The sequence below is a fragment of the Oncorhynchus mykiss genome, chromosome 32 (genome assembly GCF_013265735.2).
Source record: "Oncorhynchus mykiss isolate Arlee chromosome 32, USDA_OmykA_1.1, whole genome shotgun sequence".
Classification (NCBI taxonomy): Eukaryota; Metazoa; Chordata; class Actinopteri; order Salmoniformes; family Salmonidae; genus Oncorhynchus; species Oncorhynchus mykiss.
This window is the reverse complement of record NC_050572.1, coordinates 30,833,209-30,850,430: the sequence shown is the minus strand read 5'-3', so window position 1 is coordinate 30,850,430 and position 17,222 is coordinate 30,833,209. Positions and strand designations below refer to the sequence as shown.

Here is a 17,222-nt window from a genome sequence, read left to right as displayed (position 1 = left end):
CTGGAGCTCTGTCAGTGACCATCAAGTTCTTGGTCAAATCCCTGACCAAGGCCCTTCTCCCCCGATTGCTTAGTTTGGACGGGTGGCCAGCTTTAGGAAGAGTCTTGTTGGTTTCAAATGTCTTTATTTTAAGAATGATGGAGGCCACTGTGTTTCTGGAGACCTTCAATGCTGCAGAAATGTTTTCGTACCCTTCCCCAGATATGTGCCTCGACACAATCCTGTCTTGGCGCTCTACGGACAATTCTTTTGACCTCATGGCTTGGTTTTTGCTCCGACATCCACTGTCAACTGTGGTACCTTTTTATATAGACAGGTGTGTGCCTCTCCAAATCATGTCCAATCAATTTAATTTACCACAGGTGGACTCCAAGTTGTAGAACCATATCAAGGATGATCAATGGAAACCGGATGCACCTGAGCTCAATTGAGTATCATAGCAAAGGGTCTGAATACTTATGTAAATAAGGTATTTCTGTTTTTATTTTTAATACATTTACAAAAATGTATAACTTGTTTTCACTTGGTCATTATAGGGTTGTGTGTGTGTGTGTAGACTGAATTTGTATATTTAGAATAAGACTAACAATGTAGAATAAGTCAAGGGGTCTTAATACTTCCTGAATGCAATGTATGGTATATCGCCCATGCCCAGTGTTAATGCTTATGCAAAATTTTTCACGCAGGAAAAAAATATTCTTGCTGTTTTTTGTAAACGCAGATGTAAAATGCTTCTTATTGACATTTCTGCTTGGCATAAGATTAAGTGTGTGCTTCAGTTGCTCTTCTAAACTCTGAGGATTCACGAACGGGTGTTCAGCAGACACTACTCTGACGGATGGGTATCTATTGGTAAAAATTCAAGATGAACTTAAAGCAAAACATTAGGAAATGTAGCTGGCTACATTCTTTCTATGATGGGCCTAAACATTAGAAATTTGTTGGCCATGCATCGTTTTTGCAAAAAATACCTTTCTTTTTCATTGTAAGCTCCCTTGTGTGGCTGCCAGCCAAATAGCGCTGGACTTCTGTCATCTGATGAAAACAAGCTATTTTCTGCCAAATGTGTTGCACTAATGTATTTTCTGTGTAGGAAAATTAGAGTTGCACGTCCCTTATCACTCTATTGAAGCAAAAAATCACTGACTTTCAATATAAAACGCAACCCCTGTCAATGTACAGCTGAAATCACCTTCCGGTTTCTCCTGTTGTGCCATTTACAAACGCATTGAACAAGTTGACTGGGATTTATGCTTACTTAAAAAGTAGCTGCAAATATTAAAATGTATAGAAAAACATGAAAAGTAGTAGTTATGGTATTGTAAAACCATCCCGTGGCTATTTCCAAATACCCTGATGTAAGGTATACCGCCCAAGCCTATTAGAGAACATACTGTCACAGACAGCCATTTCACTAGTCAATTATACTTAACAAAAATATAAACGCAACATGTAAAGTGTTGGTCCCATGTTTCATGAGCTGAAAAAAAAAAGAAGCTTATTTCTCTGAAATTTGTTTATATCCCTGTTAGTGAGCATTTCTCCTTTGCCAAGATAATCAATCCACTTGACAGATGTGGCATATCAAGAAGCTGATTAATGATCATGCTGTTTACAAAGGTGCACCTTGTACTGGGGATAATTAAAGGCCACTCTAAAATGTGCAGTTTTGTCACACAGCACAATGCCACTGATGTCTCAAGTTTTGAGGGAGTGTGCATGCTGACTGCAGGAATGTCTACCAGAGCTTTAGCCAGAGAATTTAATGTTCATTTCTCTACCATAAGCCGCCTCCAACGTCGTTTTAGAGAAATTGGCAGTACGTTCAACCGGCCTCACAACTGCAGACCACGTGTAACCATGCCAGCCCATGACCTCCAAATATGGCTTCTTCACCTGCAGGATCGTCTGAGATGAGCCATCTGGACAGCTGATGAAACTGTGGGTTTGCACAATCAAAGAATTTCTGCACAAACGGTCAGAAACCATCTCAGGGAAGCTCATCTGCGTGCTCGTCATCCTCAACAGGGTCTTGACCTGACTGCAGTTCGGTGTTGTAACTGACTTCAGTGGTCAAAGGCTCACCACTGGCATGCTGGAGAAGTGTGCTCTTCATGGATGAATCCCAGTTTCAACTGTACTGGGCAGATGGCAGTTGTGTGGGCGAGCAGTTTGCTGACGTCAACATTGTGAAGAGTGCCCCATGGTGGGGTTATGGTATGGGCAACCATAAGGTATGGACAACTAACACACATGCATTTTATCAATGGCAATTTGAATGCACCAAGATATCGTGACGAGATCCTGAGGCCCATTATGGTGCCATTTATTCACCGCATGTTTCAGCATGATAATGCACGGCCCGATGTCGCAAGGATCTGTAGACAATTCCTGAAAATGTTCCAGTTCATTCATGGCCTGCATACTCTCCAGACATGTTACCCATTGAGCATGTTTAGGATGCTCTGGATCAACGAGTATGACGCCGTGTTCCAGTTTCCGCTAATATCCAGCAACTTCGCACAGACATTGAAGAGGAGTAGGACAACATGCCACAATCAACAGCCTGATCAACTCTATGCAAAGGAGATGTCACGCTGCATGAGGCAAATGGTGGTCACACCAGATACTGACAGGTTTTCTGATCCACGCCCCTACCTTAAAAAAAATAATAATAATAATATCTGTGACCAAAAAAATGTATCTTTATTCCCAGGCATGTGAAATCCATAGATGAGAGCTGAATGAATCAATTTCAATCGCCTGATTTATCTTATATAAACTACTCTGCAACAATTTCAAAAATGTTGCATTTATATTTTTGTTCATTGTGTTTTTACGTCTGTTAAACACCTCCCCACCAACCAAATATCAATGAACTTTTTTGGCAAATTTATTTTAATCATGTTGGTCAAAATGTTGATTTCCTCTGGAAACATTTGTATTTCTGTTCACCACATATACAACAGGAGCAGGAACAGTAGCTCCCACAAGTTACACTACTGATTTGAGATAAAGGCTGGCTGGCCTGGCTTGTTTGCATTTTAAAGTTGGCCACAGTAGTAAAACAGTTCCTCTTCTTTAATTTGTCTGGTTGAACTGGAGGTACAGGGGCTTTGAGGATATTTGTCTTTATGCATCAGGAAGAAGATGAGTATTTTGGGGAAAGCTGCTGGGAACAACGGATGCTACACCTCTCAACTTTGTTAGTTCTTGTATCGTTAAGAAGGTAGATTCTACACATTTTGCCGTTTTTATTAAAGCACTTCCTGTGATTCTACATATTCTACCATGGAGCTGAGAGGACATTTTGCAGTATATAATATTTTGCTGCATTTCTATGCATTTTGCCATGGCTGATTGTTCTTTTGTTCAAACATAACAGAACACACTGTTAAATACATTAAACATTTTCCATGACTGTAGCTTTTATTTGGGTGATTTGCTAGTTTGTTATAAAAAAAATTATATAGGGTCATTATCTTTTCTACTTACTTTATATCTGGTTTAGTCGTTTACACTCAAGGTTTTTCCATCCCGAAAAAGTTATAAAATGTGCACTGTTTGGACCCGCCCATGGATTTCAATGTTAGACAAATCCCTGTGTAACACTGTTCACCATGCACTCTTCTGGTCACTCGTTGACACACCAGGAACTCACACCTGTCACGGTTTGCCATGTTCAGCTTGTGTTAGACCTGACTGCTCTTAGTAGCAGTAAACCTGGCTGCAACGTGTCAGTTTGACAGGACCTGTGAACGCTCTTTCCTCAGCAAGAGTTTGCAATGTAAAGCCAATGTGACCGGACTCAAATGGTGATTAATTGTAAAGAGACTCCATGTAGCCCTGGAGTGGGATGTCTGCCGCATGAGGAGATCATCTCCATCAATAGAAAAGGTCAAAGGAGAGGGAGGTGACAAGGAAAATTCAGAGATTTCAAGAGGGCCATAATGAAATGAATATGAGGAGAGGTTACAGAGAAAAAGCCAACAGGCCTAGGTGGGATAAGTCTGAGTGATCAAGAAGGGGTTAACGGTATCTAAGAATAGTAACCATCAGGCCTCTGTGCAGCTCTCTGCATGGAACCCAGCAAATTCTTTGCAAACCACTGAATCGAGACTCAAGAAAAAATGACAGAACTGAGATTTACTCAACCTATCCTCCGTTGTGAAACATTGAGGAATCCCTCCTCCATTAGCTGGAGTCAGATAACCGATGAGTAACCCCCCCCCCCCCCCCCCCTTCCTCATTTTCAAGGCATGATGGCCCTGGCCTTCAGTCTAGGACTTTGCCCACATTTCATTGACCAATGTGTAATCTGCTAAAAGGTCACTGCCACTAATTACCGTACACCACTCCAAAACCGACAGATGCCTAGCCTGGCTTGATTGCGCACTCTCTCTTAATCAGAGGACATTTTCACAGGGTGCGAAAGCACCCAGTTGACGTTTCAAGGAGACATCCAGGCAGGTCGATTGAACCAAGGTGACGGAAGGTCTGCCCTCGACAGATAATGAGGCGGTCTCTGTAAGGTCTCAGCAACTCGGCCAGTCTATTTCAGACCAGCCTGCCTGAGCCTGTCCAAAGTGTCTGAGTCTGGGCTTTAGTTGAAAGCTACATCTCTCCTTTAGCTCTTTGGGGTTCCTATAATGTCACTGACAGAGTGAGCTGGTTCTGCTCTGGCTCGGTGTGAGTCGAGCGACAGCCTCATTATCTTGGCATCTAATCAGTCCTCCAGCCAGCTCCTAATTGAGCCATCAGTGCCTTCGGGGGGAGGAAGAGGGAGGATGGACATGTCAATTACAGTAATGAGAGGGGGTAGCCATGCCGAGTGCCGCACGGGGAGAACAGGGCTGGCCACAATCCTTATTGTAGTTCATTCTATGGCTAATCAAATGTGTCAGCAATGTCAAGAAATTGTTAGGTTGCCGTTCACTGCGGGAGAGTCTGGGTGCTGACGGTGCTGCAAAAAGTGGTTGGGGGGAGATTTATTTATTTATTTTTTTCACAATTTACACTGGAACTAACTAGTTCTGTATTAGTGGACCAATTTTTTTTAATATTTTTTTTTTTAAAGCAGTCCTATAGCTAGGGTTGAAACATTTCTGGGAATTTTCCATGGGAAGTTAAGCCTGGGAATTTTGGGAAATTATAAGCTCTATAAGCTTACATCAAAAAAGTTAGCTTTTTTGGTGGAATACACAAGGCAATTCTAGGTCTTGTGGCATATTTTGGTTAATATGGTTGGTTAACTTTTTTTTATCCCCAACCCTCTGCATGCACAGTGCATTCTTCCATCACATGTACTGCTGATTCTCAAGATCTTGCACAGTAATGAGATCCTATTGAGCCCACACTACTACACTGTCTGAGCCAAGGACTACATACTCCCTGGTAAGTTTTGATGACAATACTGGGTGGGTGAATATATTTCATACGACACAATTTTTTTGTTAACTAGTGAATAGTAGCCTACAGCAAAGTGTGTTAAAATCATTTCTAACTTGGAAACATTTATGCTAGTTAGTTTTTGCTGCCATGTGGGTTTTTAGCTTGCTTGATCCTAAGTGAGGAGTGTTCATTTTAAAACATGTATCTTACTAAGGAGTTGTTTAATCTTAACTATTTATCTGTGCATGGAATTGTATTCGGTTTTTATTTAACCATTTTGTCCCCCTAATCTTTACAGGAAAATGCCATGGGCAAAATCTTATGTGCGGAGACATTTCACTGCAGCTAATGTAGAAGGAAAAGCTGTATATATATGTGAAGAATGCAACAAAGATGCAGAATAATCTGGCCAAGTGCATAAAGTTCCCTCAGCGCTCACAACAAACAACCCCTGACAAAAGTCCCTCAACTTCTATTTGAGGTCAGATGTTTTTTGACTCAATGGAGGAAAGTAGTCAAAGAAATGCTGATTAATGTCTTGCATGAGCTGTGTATGCAACTGGTTCAACTCTGATGCTCACATGCAATGTGTATTGGAAGAGATTTCTGAATGTTCTTCGCCCAGCATACACCCCACCATCCAGATATGCTGTATCTACTCATTTGCTAGATGCAGAGTTCAAGTGAAGGTCAAGCAAATTATAGAGAAAGCAGACTGTATTGCAATCATCTCTGATGGGTGGTCGAATGTTCGTGGGCAAGGAATAATTAACTACATCATCTCCACCCCTCAACCAGTATTCTACAAGAGCACAGACACCGGTCTCTACATTGCAGATGAGCTGAAGGCAGTCATCAATGACCTTGGACCACAGACTGTATTTGCACTGGTGATAGACAATGCTGCGAACATGAAGGCTGCTTGGTCTAAAGTGGAGGAGTCCTACCCTCACATCACACCCACTGGCTGTGCTGCTCATGCATTGAATCTGCTCCTGAAGGACGTCGTGGCACTGAAAACAAGGGATACACTCTACAAGAGAGCCAAGGAAATGTTTAGGTATGTGAAGGGTCATCAAGTTATAGCTGCAATCTACCTCACCAAGCAAAGTGAGAAGAAATAGAGCACCACATTGAAGCTGTCCAGCAACACCCGTTGGGGTAGTGTTGTCATCATGTATGACAGTCTCCTGGAAGGGAAGGAGTCTCTCCAAGAAATGGCCATATCAGTCTGCCGATATGGACAGCCCCATCAAGAGGATCCTCCTGGATGATGTATTTTGGGAGAGAGTGGTAAGCAGCCTGAAACTCCTGAAACCTATAGCAATAGCCATTGCATGGATTGAGGGAGACTGCCATTGTGTCTGATGTTCACTATGCTTGCAGATGTAAGAGAAGAAATCTATACTGCCCTGCCCACTTCACTGTTGCTCCAAGCAGAGGAAACTGCAGTTCTGAAATACATTAAAAAACTTGAAGGCGGCTGCCTAAAGCCCATACACGCCTCAGAGTACATGTTGTACCCTGGTATGCTTGCAATCGCATCCTGTCTGGTGCAGAGATCAACAAGGCCTATGGTGTCATCACTACCGTGTCTCGCCACCTTGGCTTGGATGAGGGCAAGGTTCTTGGCAGTCTGGCGAAGTACACTTCCAAGCAAGGGCTTTGGGATGGAGATGGAGATGCAATATGGCAGTCTTGCCAACATATCTCATCAGCCACCTGGTGGAAGGGACTGGATCAGAGTCTCTTTCCCCTGTTGCCTCCATCATCCTCCAAATCCCACCAACATCAGCCGCCTCAGAGCGCAACTGGTCCTTGTTTGGGAACACACACACCAAAGTATGCAACAGGCTGACCAATACAAGGGTTGAAACATTGATGGCCATCCGGGCAAATTTGAGACTTTTTCAACCTGACAATGAGCCATCCTCAAGGTTGGAAAGTGACAGTAAAGATGATGCTTCAGAGTCTGATGTTCAAGAGGTGGACATTGAGGAGGTCCAGGGAGAAGACATGGAAGCCTGAGAGAAGACAACTAAAACTTTAGTTTCTAGACTATCATTTTACAGATGTATGTTGATAAAGTTTTGGGGAGATGCGATGGATAATTCAATATTTCCTTTTGTTGGTCAGTGAAATCATCCCATGTGAAGAGTGAACTAATTTAATGTTAAATTTGTAACTATATATATATATATATATATGAAGATTTGATTGGAAGTTTCCCCCTCTGAATAGTCCCCAAAATGTGCAACCCTACCTATAGCGCAGGCATATCATTTATTTTCTCTCAACCAGCTACAATTTGGCACGGTCTTGATTTTGGACAATTGGATAGAGAATTTTTCAGTGTGGGGGAATTTGGGTTCCAAACTTTTGTAGATAACTCTTTAAAATAAAAACATATTATTTGGATTTTCTCCACTGTTGTGGTTTGGCACATCCACAATGTAATCACTGACCTCTCCAGCTGCTGTTTACAATTGTTCTGTAGAGAAAGGGGCAAGTTCCAAGAGGCTAAATTCATTCATTTCTTTCCTGGAAGAAAATATTACAAATCTGGAATAGTGAGTGAAAAGACATTGGAATCAAGGACTGATCTCATTTTCAGGAGGGGGTATAAAGCAAGTCGTAATGTCCTGGATTACCATGAATATGGTGATTAGCTTTTTATGTACTATTTTCTTGCCAAATATAGACAGTCACTTGCATGCAGTTTCATTGTGCCATAGGGTTCTATCCAGATTAAGCACTCTTGACGCATATATAATGTTGTTTGATAATGGAAATGATCACAGGGAATGAACCCTTGGGTGGTCTTGGAGTTCATGTTCCTGTCATGGCCAGTGACGTCAGTCAACATAGGCAAAGCCCTGCTCTAACACGGTCTTAAATGGTACTTGCCATCATATAAACATACGATTTACGTTTGTTTTCAGTCGTGCTATTGGAATGGAGAGCTTTGGTGGCTTTGTCATTTCTGATATGCGGTTTGGGCGAATTAGGTCATGTTTAATTCACCGTTAATTTGTTGTGTTCACATGAATGTATTTTGCCCTGCATTTACAACTTAAGGCTATGTGCCTTTATTGCTTACTCATGGAACTTTTGCATGAACTCTTGAAATGGCAATCGTTTGCGAGCCGGATTGTGCGATTCCAAGCTCAAATATGTTTAGGTATCTCAAGATTGTTCTGGCAATTCTAACATGGAAACTTCATTAGGAGGAAGAATGTTTGACATGCTTTTTACATTTGTATCACACATTTTTATTTATCATGATGAAAGTGGCCATTTTAGGCCCTTTTTCGACCTATACATTGTTCCTGTAAGACCCTGATCTAAGATCCAGACAACATCTTGGGTGTCATTATACTCCTTTAGTGTGCTCTGAAATATGGAGTATGTCTTGATTCTGAAATAAACATGTTCACATTAATTTATTCAACATAAATATTCATAACTCAAAACTACCATTTTTGATTTAGTTAACTTTTAAGACGTTGTTTGGAACAAATACATTTCCAGAGTGGGCTCTCTGCTAATGTAGGGCTGGGAATTGCCAGGGACCTCACAATACGATATTATCACGATCATTTGGTGCCGAAATGCGATTTGATCTTCCAAACATATTTTGCTTACCGTATGTCTGCTACAGAGGGACAAGAGCGAGCAATGAGAAACCAAGTTTTGGAAATAAAAGTGCTGAAAACAAATTAGCTCCCTATTTAAAAGGAAGATGGCAACACCGATTCAACCATAAAGCCAGAGAGGTTTTCCAATGCCTTGCAAAGAAGGGCACCTATTGGTAGATGGGTAAAACATTTAAAAAGCAGACATTGAATAACCTTTTTTGAGCATGGTGAAGTTATTGAATTACTCTTTGGATGGTGTATCAATACAGGGATTTCACCATGAGGCCAGTGGTGACATTAAATCAGTGATAGGAAAAAACTGAGGATGCTTCAACATTGAAGTTACTCCACAATACTAACCTAAATTACCTTGAAAATAAGAAAAATATTCCAAAACATGCATCGTGTTTGCAACAAGGCACAAAAGTAAAACTGCAACGATATTAACTTGATGTCCTGAATAGAAAGCGTTATGTTTAGGGCAAACACGTCTGAGTACCACTCTTCATATATTCAAGCATGGTGGTGGCTGCATCATGTTATGGGAATGCTTGTCATCGGCAAGGACTACTGAGTTAGTTTTTTTTTAGGATAAAACAGGACAGGCAAAATCCTAGACGAAAACCTGGTTCAGTCTGAACAGAAAGTGTGCTAACAGCTGCTCCAGCATGTGAACTTGTGAATATGAAAGTGGGTGGCACAGACACATATGTACTAAAGGACACAGGTGGGTTCTGACTGAGGCAGGGGTACTATGGTCTGCACGAATTTACCTGGTTTCCTTTTTGTCATTTTGTTATAGTACAATTTACCTCCACATTGATCCTGGTGACCCCTTGTGTATGCAGGATTTCCCTCCAGCTGAGTATTAATTGTAATCAATGCACTTAGCATCTAGTGAAGCTGCAATACTGTACAATACATGGAATGAGATTGGAATAGAGATGCTTTCCCTTATGCTTCTGATCCCAACGTAGGGAGGGCAGTAGGCTATAGCCTGGGTTTGTTTCAAAACCACTCATGAATTCATAGAAGCCAAAACTCAAAAAATGTGTGGTTGGTACAAACAAGTGCTAAATAACAAGAGGTTCTTGTTAATTGAACACAGTTTTACAAAGCGCTTATAAGGCCCTCTTGAGATGTGGGACTACTTACACCATTGTCTCATTTCCAGGAGAGTCCCATGAGAGGAATATGAGGATATAATTCATTTTTGTGGCCTCTTCAAGAAAATGTATGCTGAACAGAAGTGAAACCCTGCTGAGTTAGACAGCATATTGTGTGGACTATGGTTAAAAAATAGGACCAATGGCTTTGTCAGGAAGTGGCTGATGTTCGAGGGTATGGCTAATTCCGGGCACGTGTAAATTCACTAGGCGAATAAAGGCCCTTCTGATATCTATTAGTCATTCAGTCCCATGTACAGTATCCAACTCTGAAATCACCTCAGAATGTTCTGGAACTGTGAATGTGTCCACTACCGCTGTGATATTGCTTAACGCCCCAAGGAACAAGGTTTGAGTTGACTCCAAAGAACGAAATTGCCCATGTTGCTTCTTATCTTGTCATCTAACTTCAGCCTATGAAACATCATGCTACATGCTAATATGCTACATGCTAGCCCTAGCTACATACTTCTCCTCTAACACGCTCACCTTGAAGTACAAACAACCCCCCCCCCAGGGGAGAAATGTGTCTTGTGTGAACACCGGTATTTTTAGATGCCTGTCGTAATCCTTCCGTCTCTCCCTCTGATGTCCTTGTGCATGGGAATTCCCCCTCCTGGGCAGCTAGCGCTTAGCACGACACCCTGTTGTTGTCATAGACTAGCCTCTATGAATAGGTGAGGGCTTTCGCTAATCGGTTGGAAGCGCCAGCGGCGGTTGGCATGCCTTTCCTCAGTGTGGGGTTGTGGGATCACATCTGACCAGGGAGGAATGACAATTGCAGGGTGACGTCGGAACCTTTCTGTCGTTGAGCTGCGGTGTGTGTGTGTGTTTACACTGTCTGATGGAGAAGCATAATAGCTGTTGGCTCGGTGTGAAGGGGTGTGTGTACTCAGACAGGTCAGACAGTGTTACCTGGGCTATTGTCCTTGAGCCACACGTTTTGAACAAAAACATGTTTTTCCCTCGCATAACTCTGTCCACAGTACTTACGGATATGTTCACAGTAAAGTTGCAGTATTCAGAGCAAATCTTCTTTGCTGAATAAATCCAATTAATACATTAATAGCTTGGTTAGCTTTTTTCCCCTCACAGTGTAGCGTAGACGACAGATTCTGCTGCATTCTGGTCACATAGTCAACAACAGTCTCTTCTATGAAAACACATTATAATGGCTGTGTGTACATGAGGAATGTAGACGTAACTCTCTCTCTCTCTCTCTCTCCCTCCAAGGAGTGACATCGTCCTCACCACAGCAACGGTCGAGAAACTGGTGACCTTTGACCTGAGCGAACAATGAACTGAGGGCAACTCTCAACCAGCTCTACCAACGGCAGACCCTCTGCCCTGTCACCCTAGACCTGGGCAGAGGAGTGTGTGTGTGTGCGCGACTGCACGTGGTGTTAATGAGTCTGCCCGTACTCTAGAAAGAGCTAATAGGCTACACTCCCTCTCTCCTCGTCTGAGAGGAGGCACCTCTGACCCTTGACCCTGATTGACTGACCCCAACCAACCACCAGGAAGCATGGGGAGGAAAAAGATTCAGATCCAACGGATCACCGACGAGAGGAACAGACAGGTGAGACAGAGATGAGTGGCCGTGTCTTCATAGTCTGGACCAGGGTGTTATTCAAGGGCCTTGAATATAGTCAACTCCTTATAAGATGGGCGAGAAAGATGTGTGGCCTTGTCTCTTTCAATAATGAAAAAAGGCATCCTTCCTCCCAATCCAGTCATATCCAGGCGGGCCGATGTACAGTTGAAGTCGGAAGTTTACGTACACTTAGTCACTTAGTCATTAAAACTTGTTTTTCAACCACTCCACAAATGTCTTGTTAACAAACTAGAGTTTTGGCAAGTCGGTTAGGACAACTACTTTGTGCATGACACAAGTAATTTTTCCAACAATTGTTTAGACAGATTATTTCACTTATAATTCACTGTATCACAATTCCAGTGGGTCAGAAGTTTACATACACTAAGTTCACTGTGCCTTTTTAAACAGCTTCGAAAATTCCAGAAAATGATTTCATGGCTTTAGAAGCTTCTGATAGGCTAATTGACATCATTTGAGTCAATTGGAGGTGTACCTCTGGATGTATTTCAAGGCCTATCTTCAAATTCAGTGCCTGTTTGCGTGACATCATGGGAAAATCAAAAGAAATCAGCCAAGACCTCAGAAAAAAATGTAGACCTCCACAAGTCTGGTTCATCCTTGGGAGCAATTTCCAAACGCCTGAAGGTACCACGTTCATCTGTACAAACAATAGTACACAAACACCATGGGACCATGCAGCCGTCACACAGCTCAGAAAAGGAGACGCGTTCTGTCTCCTAGAGATTAACGTACTTTGGTGCGAGAAGTGCAACTCAATCCCAGAAGAACATCAAAGGACCTTGTGAAGATGCTGGAGGAAACCGGTACAAAAATATCTATATCCACAGTGAAACGAGTCCTATATCGACATAACCTGAAAGGCCGCTCATCAAGGAAGAAGCCACTGCTCCAAAACCGCCATAAAAAAAGCCAGACTACGGTTTGCAACTGCACATGGGGACAAAGATCATACTTTTTGGAGAAATGTCCTCTGGTCTGATGAAACAAAAATGGAACTGTTTGGCCATAATGACCTTCATTATGTTTGAAGGAAAAAGGGGGAGGCTTGCAAGTCGAAGAACACCATCCCAACTGTGAAGCACTGGGGTGGCAGGATCATGTTGTGGGGATGCTTTGCTGCAAGAGGGACTGGTGCACTTCACAAAATGGATAGCATCATGAGGGGGGGAATTTGTGGATATATTGAAGCAACATCAAGACATCAGTCAGGCAGTTCAAGCTTGGTTGCAAATTGGTCTTTCAAATGAACAATGACCCCAAGCATACTTCCAAAGTTGTGGCAAAATGGCTTAAGGACCACAAAGTCAAGGTATTGGCGTGGCCATCACAAAGCCCTGACCTCATTCCTATAGAAAATTTGTGGGCAGAACTGTAAAAAGCGTGTGCGACCAGGGAGGCCTACAAACCTGACTCAGTTACACCAGGTCTGTCAGGAGGAATGGGCCAACATTCTTATTGTGGGAGGCTTGTGGAAGGCTACCCAAAGCGTTTGACCCAAGTTTAACAATTTAAAGGCAATGCTACCAAATACTAATTAGGAGTATGTAATCTTCTGATCCACTGGGAATGTGATGAAAGAAATAAAAGCTGAAATAAATCATTCTCCTATTATTCTGACATTTCACATTATTAAAATAAAGTGGTGATCCTAAATGACCTAAGACAGGGAATTTTTACTAGGAATAAATGTCAGGAATTGTGAAACTGAGTTTAAATGTATTTGGCTAAGGTAAATGTAAACTTCTGACTTCAACTGTATGTGTTAGACCTCCAAGGCCCATTTGACACCATGGGCCAGATTCACTGAATGTTTGTACTGGTGCAAACTATACACCTGTTGAAATAAATGTACCAAAAAAAGGTCAAACATAACTGTAAGCTTTTCTTCCTTTCTCTTCAGCTAATGGTTTACAGTTTGAGCTTTTTATCCTCCTAAAAATAACAGGTGCAAATGTAGATCTTTCCCTGTATTAATGTACTAGTGTTAGTGTCACTGCCCATTAATGAACATCGTATCAGTGTTGTAGTGTAATGTTACTGTTTTCTGGGTTTGTACAGTATAGTGTGTGCAGAATGTATCTTTTAGTCTTGTTTGAGGGTGTGCGTTTGACTTGAATGGAGCTCTCACGCACCCGTGGCCCTTTCTGAGAGTGCATAGTGTTTCAGGCCGAGCAGGCACAGAGTTCAAACCGACATGGAGTCAATCAGATCACACACAGCCCTGCGGACAGCTGCTCCAGATAAATCAGAATGTCCACAGCAGCTGCAGACCAGTGGACACAGTCCTATCAGGGACAGAAGTTACTGATCTGTGCGCGTGTGTGTGTTTTCAAAGGGTGAATGTGTGTGTGTGGGGGTAGGTGTGTGTTGAGAAAGGTGAGTGTTTGCATACGTGTATGTTTGAAAGGGTAAAAGTGTGGGAGTGGGATTGTGACTGGGTGTGTCTGTGCTACGGTCTTGGGAAATCTGTTTCTGCCTGCTTCTTGTTCACTCACCACCCTCCTATTTGTCTGATGTTGCGATTTTTGAGTAGATTAATTTATTAGTCATGAATGGTTAAATATTAAAATAATCTTCCTGGTTGTACATTGCAAAACGCAGAAAATACCCACAATACACAGAGGGTACATAAAAAACATATTAGCATTGCACTTAAGGTACAATGCTATGGTCGGTTTACGATGTTGACTATTCGGTGACAATGTACCTCATTCACTATTCCTACTACAATAACAACTGTGATTGCCTCAGGTCATTCATAAATGTACACACAACATACAGGATACATTGAAATCAAATCCATAATTGCTGACCCAAGGTTACGTATCACTGCAGTAGCATTTCGTAATAGCATATTACAAAACCATAACCCCAGTAGATGTTACACCCTTCCTTGTCCTCTATCGCTCTTCCGTGTGCGCACTTGCATGTGTGTTTTTGACGTAAAAGTGGGAAGATTCTCTATATCCGGTGGGGGGGGGGTATTCTGAAGGAAGGATATTGAAGTCCCTTATCAGTTTTCTCATCAAAGCATCTCATTTGCATGTTCAGGGCTCTGAGCAACATGGGGAAGGAGAGTTGGGAAAGAGAGAAGGGTAAAGATATGGAAGCTGAAGAGAATGGGGTTAGTCGCATGTGGGTCATGTTCATTAGGCACAAAACTGAAGAAAACACTGAAATGGAAGGAGATGTTTTTCGTGTTTTGAAGCATTTTGCTACAGTGTGCCCTAATGAAAATGTCACTGAAGAACCAGAGTGGCACTAATTCACTCCATTGCAGATAAAGGAAGCCCACTCAGATTTTTAACACTGTGTCGGCACTTGTTAATGACTTAAATTGACACTTTCTACAGACACCACAACTCAAACTCATTTTCACTTTCCTCAACCTCTGCGATCTCTTCCCACCTCCCTCCATTATGTTATGTAAATCCCTTTGTGACAATGCTGATGGGGGAAAAAAAGTGCTTGTATAAATAAATCGAATTGATTCATTCTCTATCCCCTCCCAATGCAGGTGACGTTCACCAAGAGAAAGTTTGGCCTGATGAAGAAGGCGTACGAGCTGAGTGTGCTGTGTGACTGTGAGATTGCCCTCATCATCTTCAACCACTCCAACAAACTGTTCCAGTACGCCAGCACCGACATGGACAAGGTGCTGCTCAAGTACACCGAGTACAACGAACCCCACGAGAGCCGGACCAACGCCGACATCATTGAGGTAAAGCAAACAGAAAGGGCTATCAGCCTCTGACCGTACCACTTTAGCTTGAGACTGCCTGGAATGCCAAGTGGGCAGGGTTTGCACTTTTTGTGACACTTCGATTGGTTCCACTGCGCCAGCCAAGCTCAATCTGCACAGAACAATGAACCTTATTGCAACCAAAGTGTTGTCGCTTCTTTGTAGAAAGGGAATGGGAATGTTGTCTCAGAACTGATCTGATCTGTGTGTCTTCTTGCTAAGTCCGGAGGTCTGAAACTCTCACCATTTTTGATGAAGTGTACCGGATGCTTAGCATTGTCACAGATCGTTTTGTACTGTATTCCCAACTCCTGTTGTCATTTAGCAATGAATTTGATCATATAAAGTTGGCTATACGGCACAACCGATCTGGAACCAGGCTATCGCACAAATGTACCTTGAAATTGTCCTCCCTCAGACGCATAATTCAACAATACAGCTCGACTGTACTTGTTCCAATTCAGCCAGATGGACCTTCAGCTCCCATCCTTAGTTCTCATCTCCCACCACTCTTTTTTTCCCATCCTGTCTTCACAGACGTTGCGAAAGAAAGGCTTCAACGGTTGCGAAAGTCCCGAGCCGGACGGAGAGGACTCCATAGACCAGAGCCCCCTGAACGACGACAAATACCGCAAGACCACCGAAGACCTAGACATCCTCTTCAAGCGCTACGGTGTCAGTGTAAGCATCTCCCCTTTTCCTCACCATCTCCCCCAATCTAAAACACCTTGCCCTTAGCTAGCCACTATCCCTTAGTATGGGTGATAGCACTGGGATAGGTAAAATAAGTGCAATGAATGGTGGTACTCAGAGGTTTGCGAAACACTGAACTATATGGTGGAAGCTCCACTTCACCTACAGCAGTTTGATGCTGCTATTCTTCCATTGTCTTCCACTGAGCCAATGTTGAAAAGTGCTAACTATCAAATTTCTTTCAGTCTGCGGTCCCGCCCCCCACATTTTCCATGCCCGTCACCGTCCAGGCTTCTAATCAGAACACATTGCAATTCAGTAACCCTGGCAACGCCATGGTGACCACCTCCTACGTGACGTCGCCATCTGACAACCACCACCTGTCGCCCCAGCAACCGGCGCTCCAGAGAAACACAGTGTCTCCTGGGTTGCCACAGCGACCGGCCAGTGCAGGTGAGCGAAAGAGCGGGATGGCCTTCTACTGTGGCATCTGTGGGAAATGAGGTCATCTTTCCTCTCCACACAAACTCTGTGCTCTGCCATAGCCAGTGTCCTGTTCATTAGGACATGCAACGGAAAACGTCAAAAAATGTTTTGCAACATAAAATGAATAAGCTTGTCTTAAGTCCAGGTAGTCCCTCCCTGTTTCAGTCCATTTGCTGCCAAATGAACAAGACCCTGGTTCCAATTGTATTTGAGTATTTTCAAGTACATGCCTATCTGAATACTTATAATGTGTGTGAAAGTAATAGAATTTTTTTAAAATTCAGTTTCCGCTAGGAGTGTTCATATTGTTCTTGCTAAGCCAGTGTTTATCATTTCAACAGGTGCTATGCTCGGGGGCGACCTGAACAATTCAAATGGAGGATGCCCAAGTCCAGTCCGTGAGTAACCTTATGACAGACTACTCTACAATACCACTTCTACTGACAGTACTACGCTCGTTGACAGTCAATTTGTTAAGAAATGGATGT

The 17,222-nt window shown here is 42.7% G+C and overlaps 1 protein-coding gene across 7 annotated transcripts in view; it reads left to right on the top strand.

Moving 5' to 3' along the window:
- The window catches only part of LOC110488259 (myocyte-specific enhancer factor 2D homolog), a 31,903-nt gene that overhangs the window by 4,225 nt on the left and 10,456 nt on the right, over nt 1-17,222 (top strand). For all 7 annotated transcript variants that reach the window (XM_036971784.1, XM_036971780.1, XM_036971783.1 and 4 more), the window contains exons 2-6: nt 11,429-11,774; nt 15,331-15,534; nt 16,093-16,236; nt 16,494-16,701; nt 17,076-17,132. In XM_036971784.1, coding sequence (XP_036827679.1) covers nt 11,721-11,774; nt 15,331-15,534; nt 16,093-16,236; nt 16,494-16,701; nt 17,076-17,132 — 667 coding nt within the window. In that variant the 5' untranslated portion in view covers nt 11,429-11,720. The remainder of the gene's footprint in view (nt 1-11,428; nt 11,775-15,330; nt 15,535-16,092; nt 16,237-16,493; nt 16,702-17,075; nt 17,133-17,222) is intronic.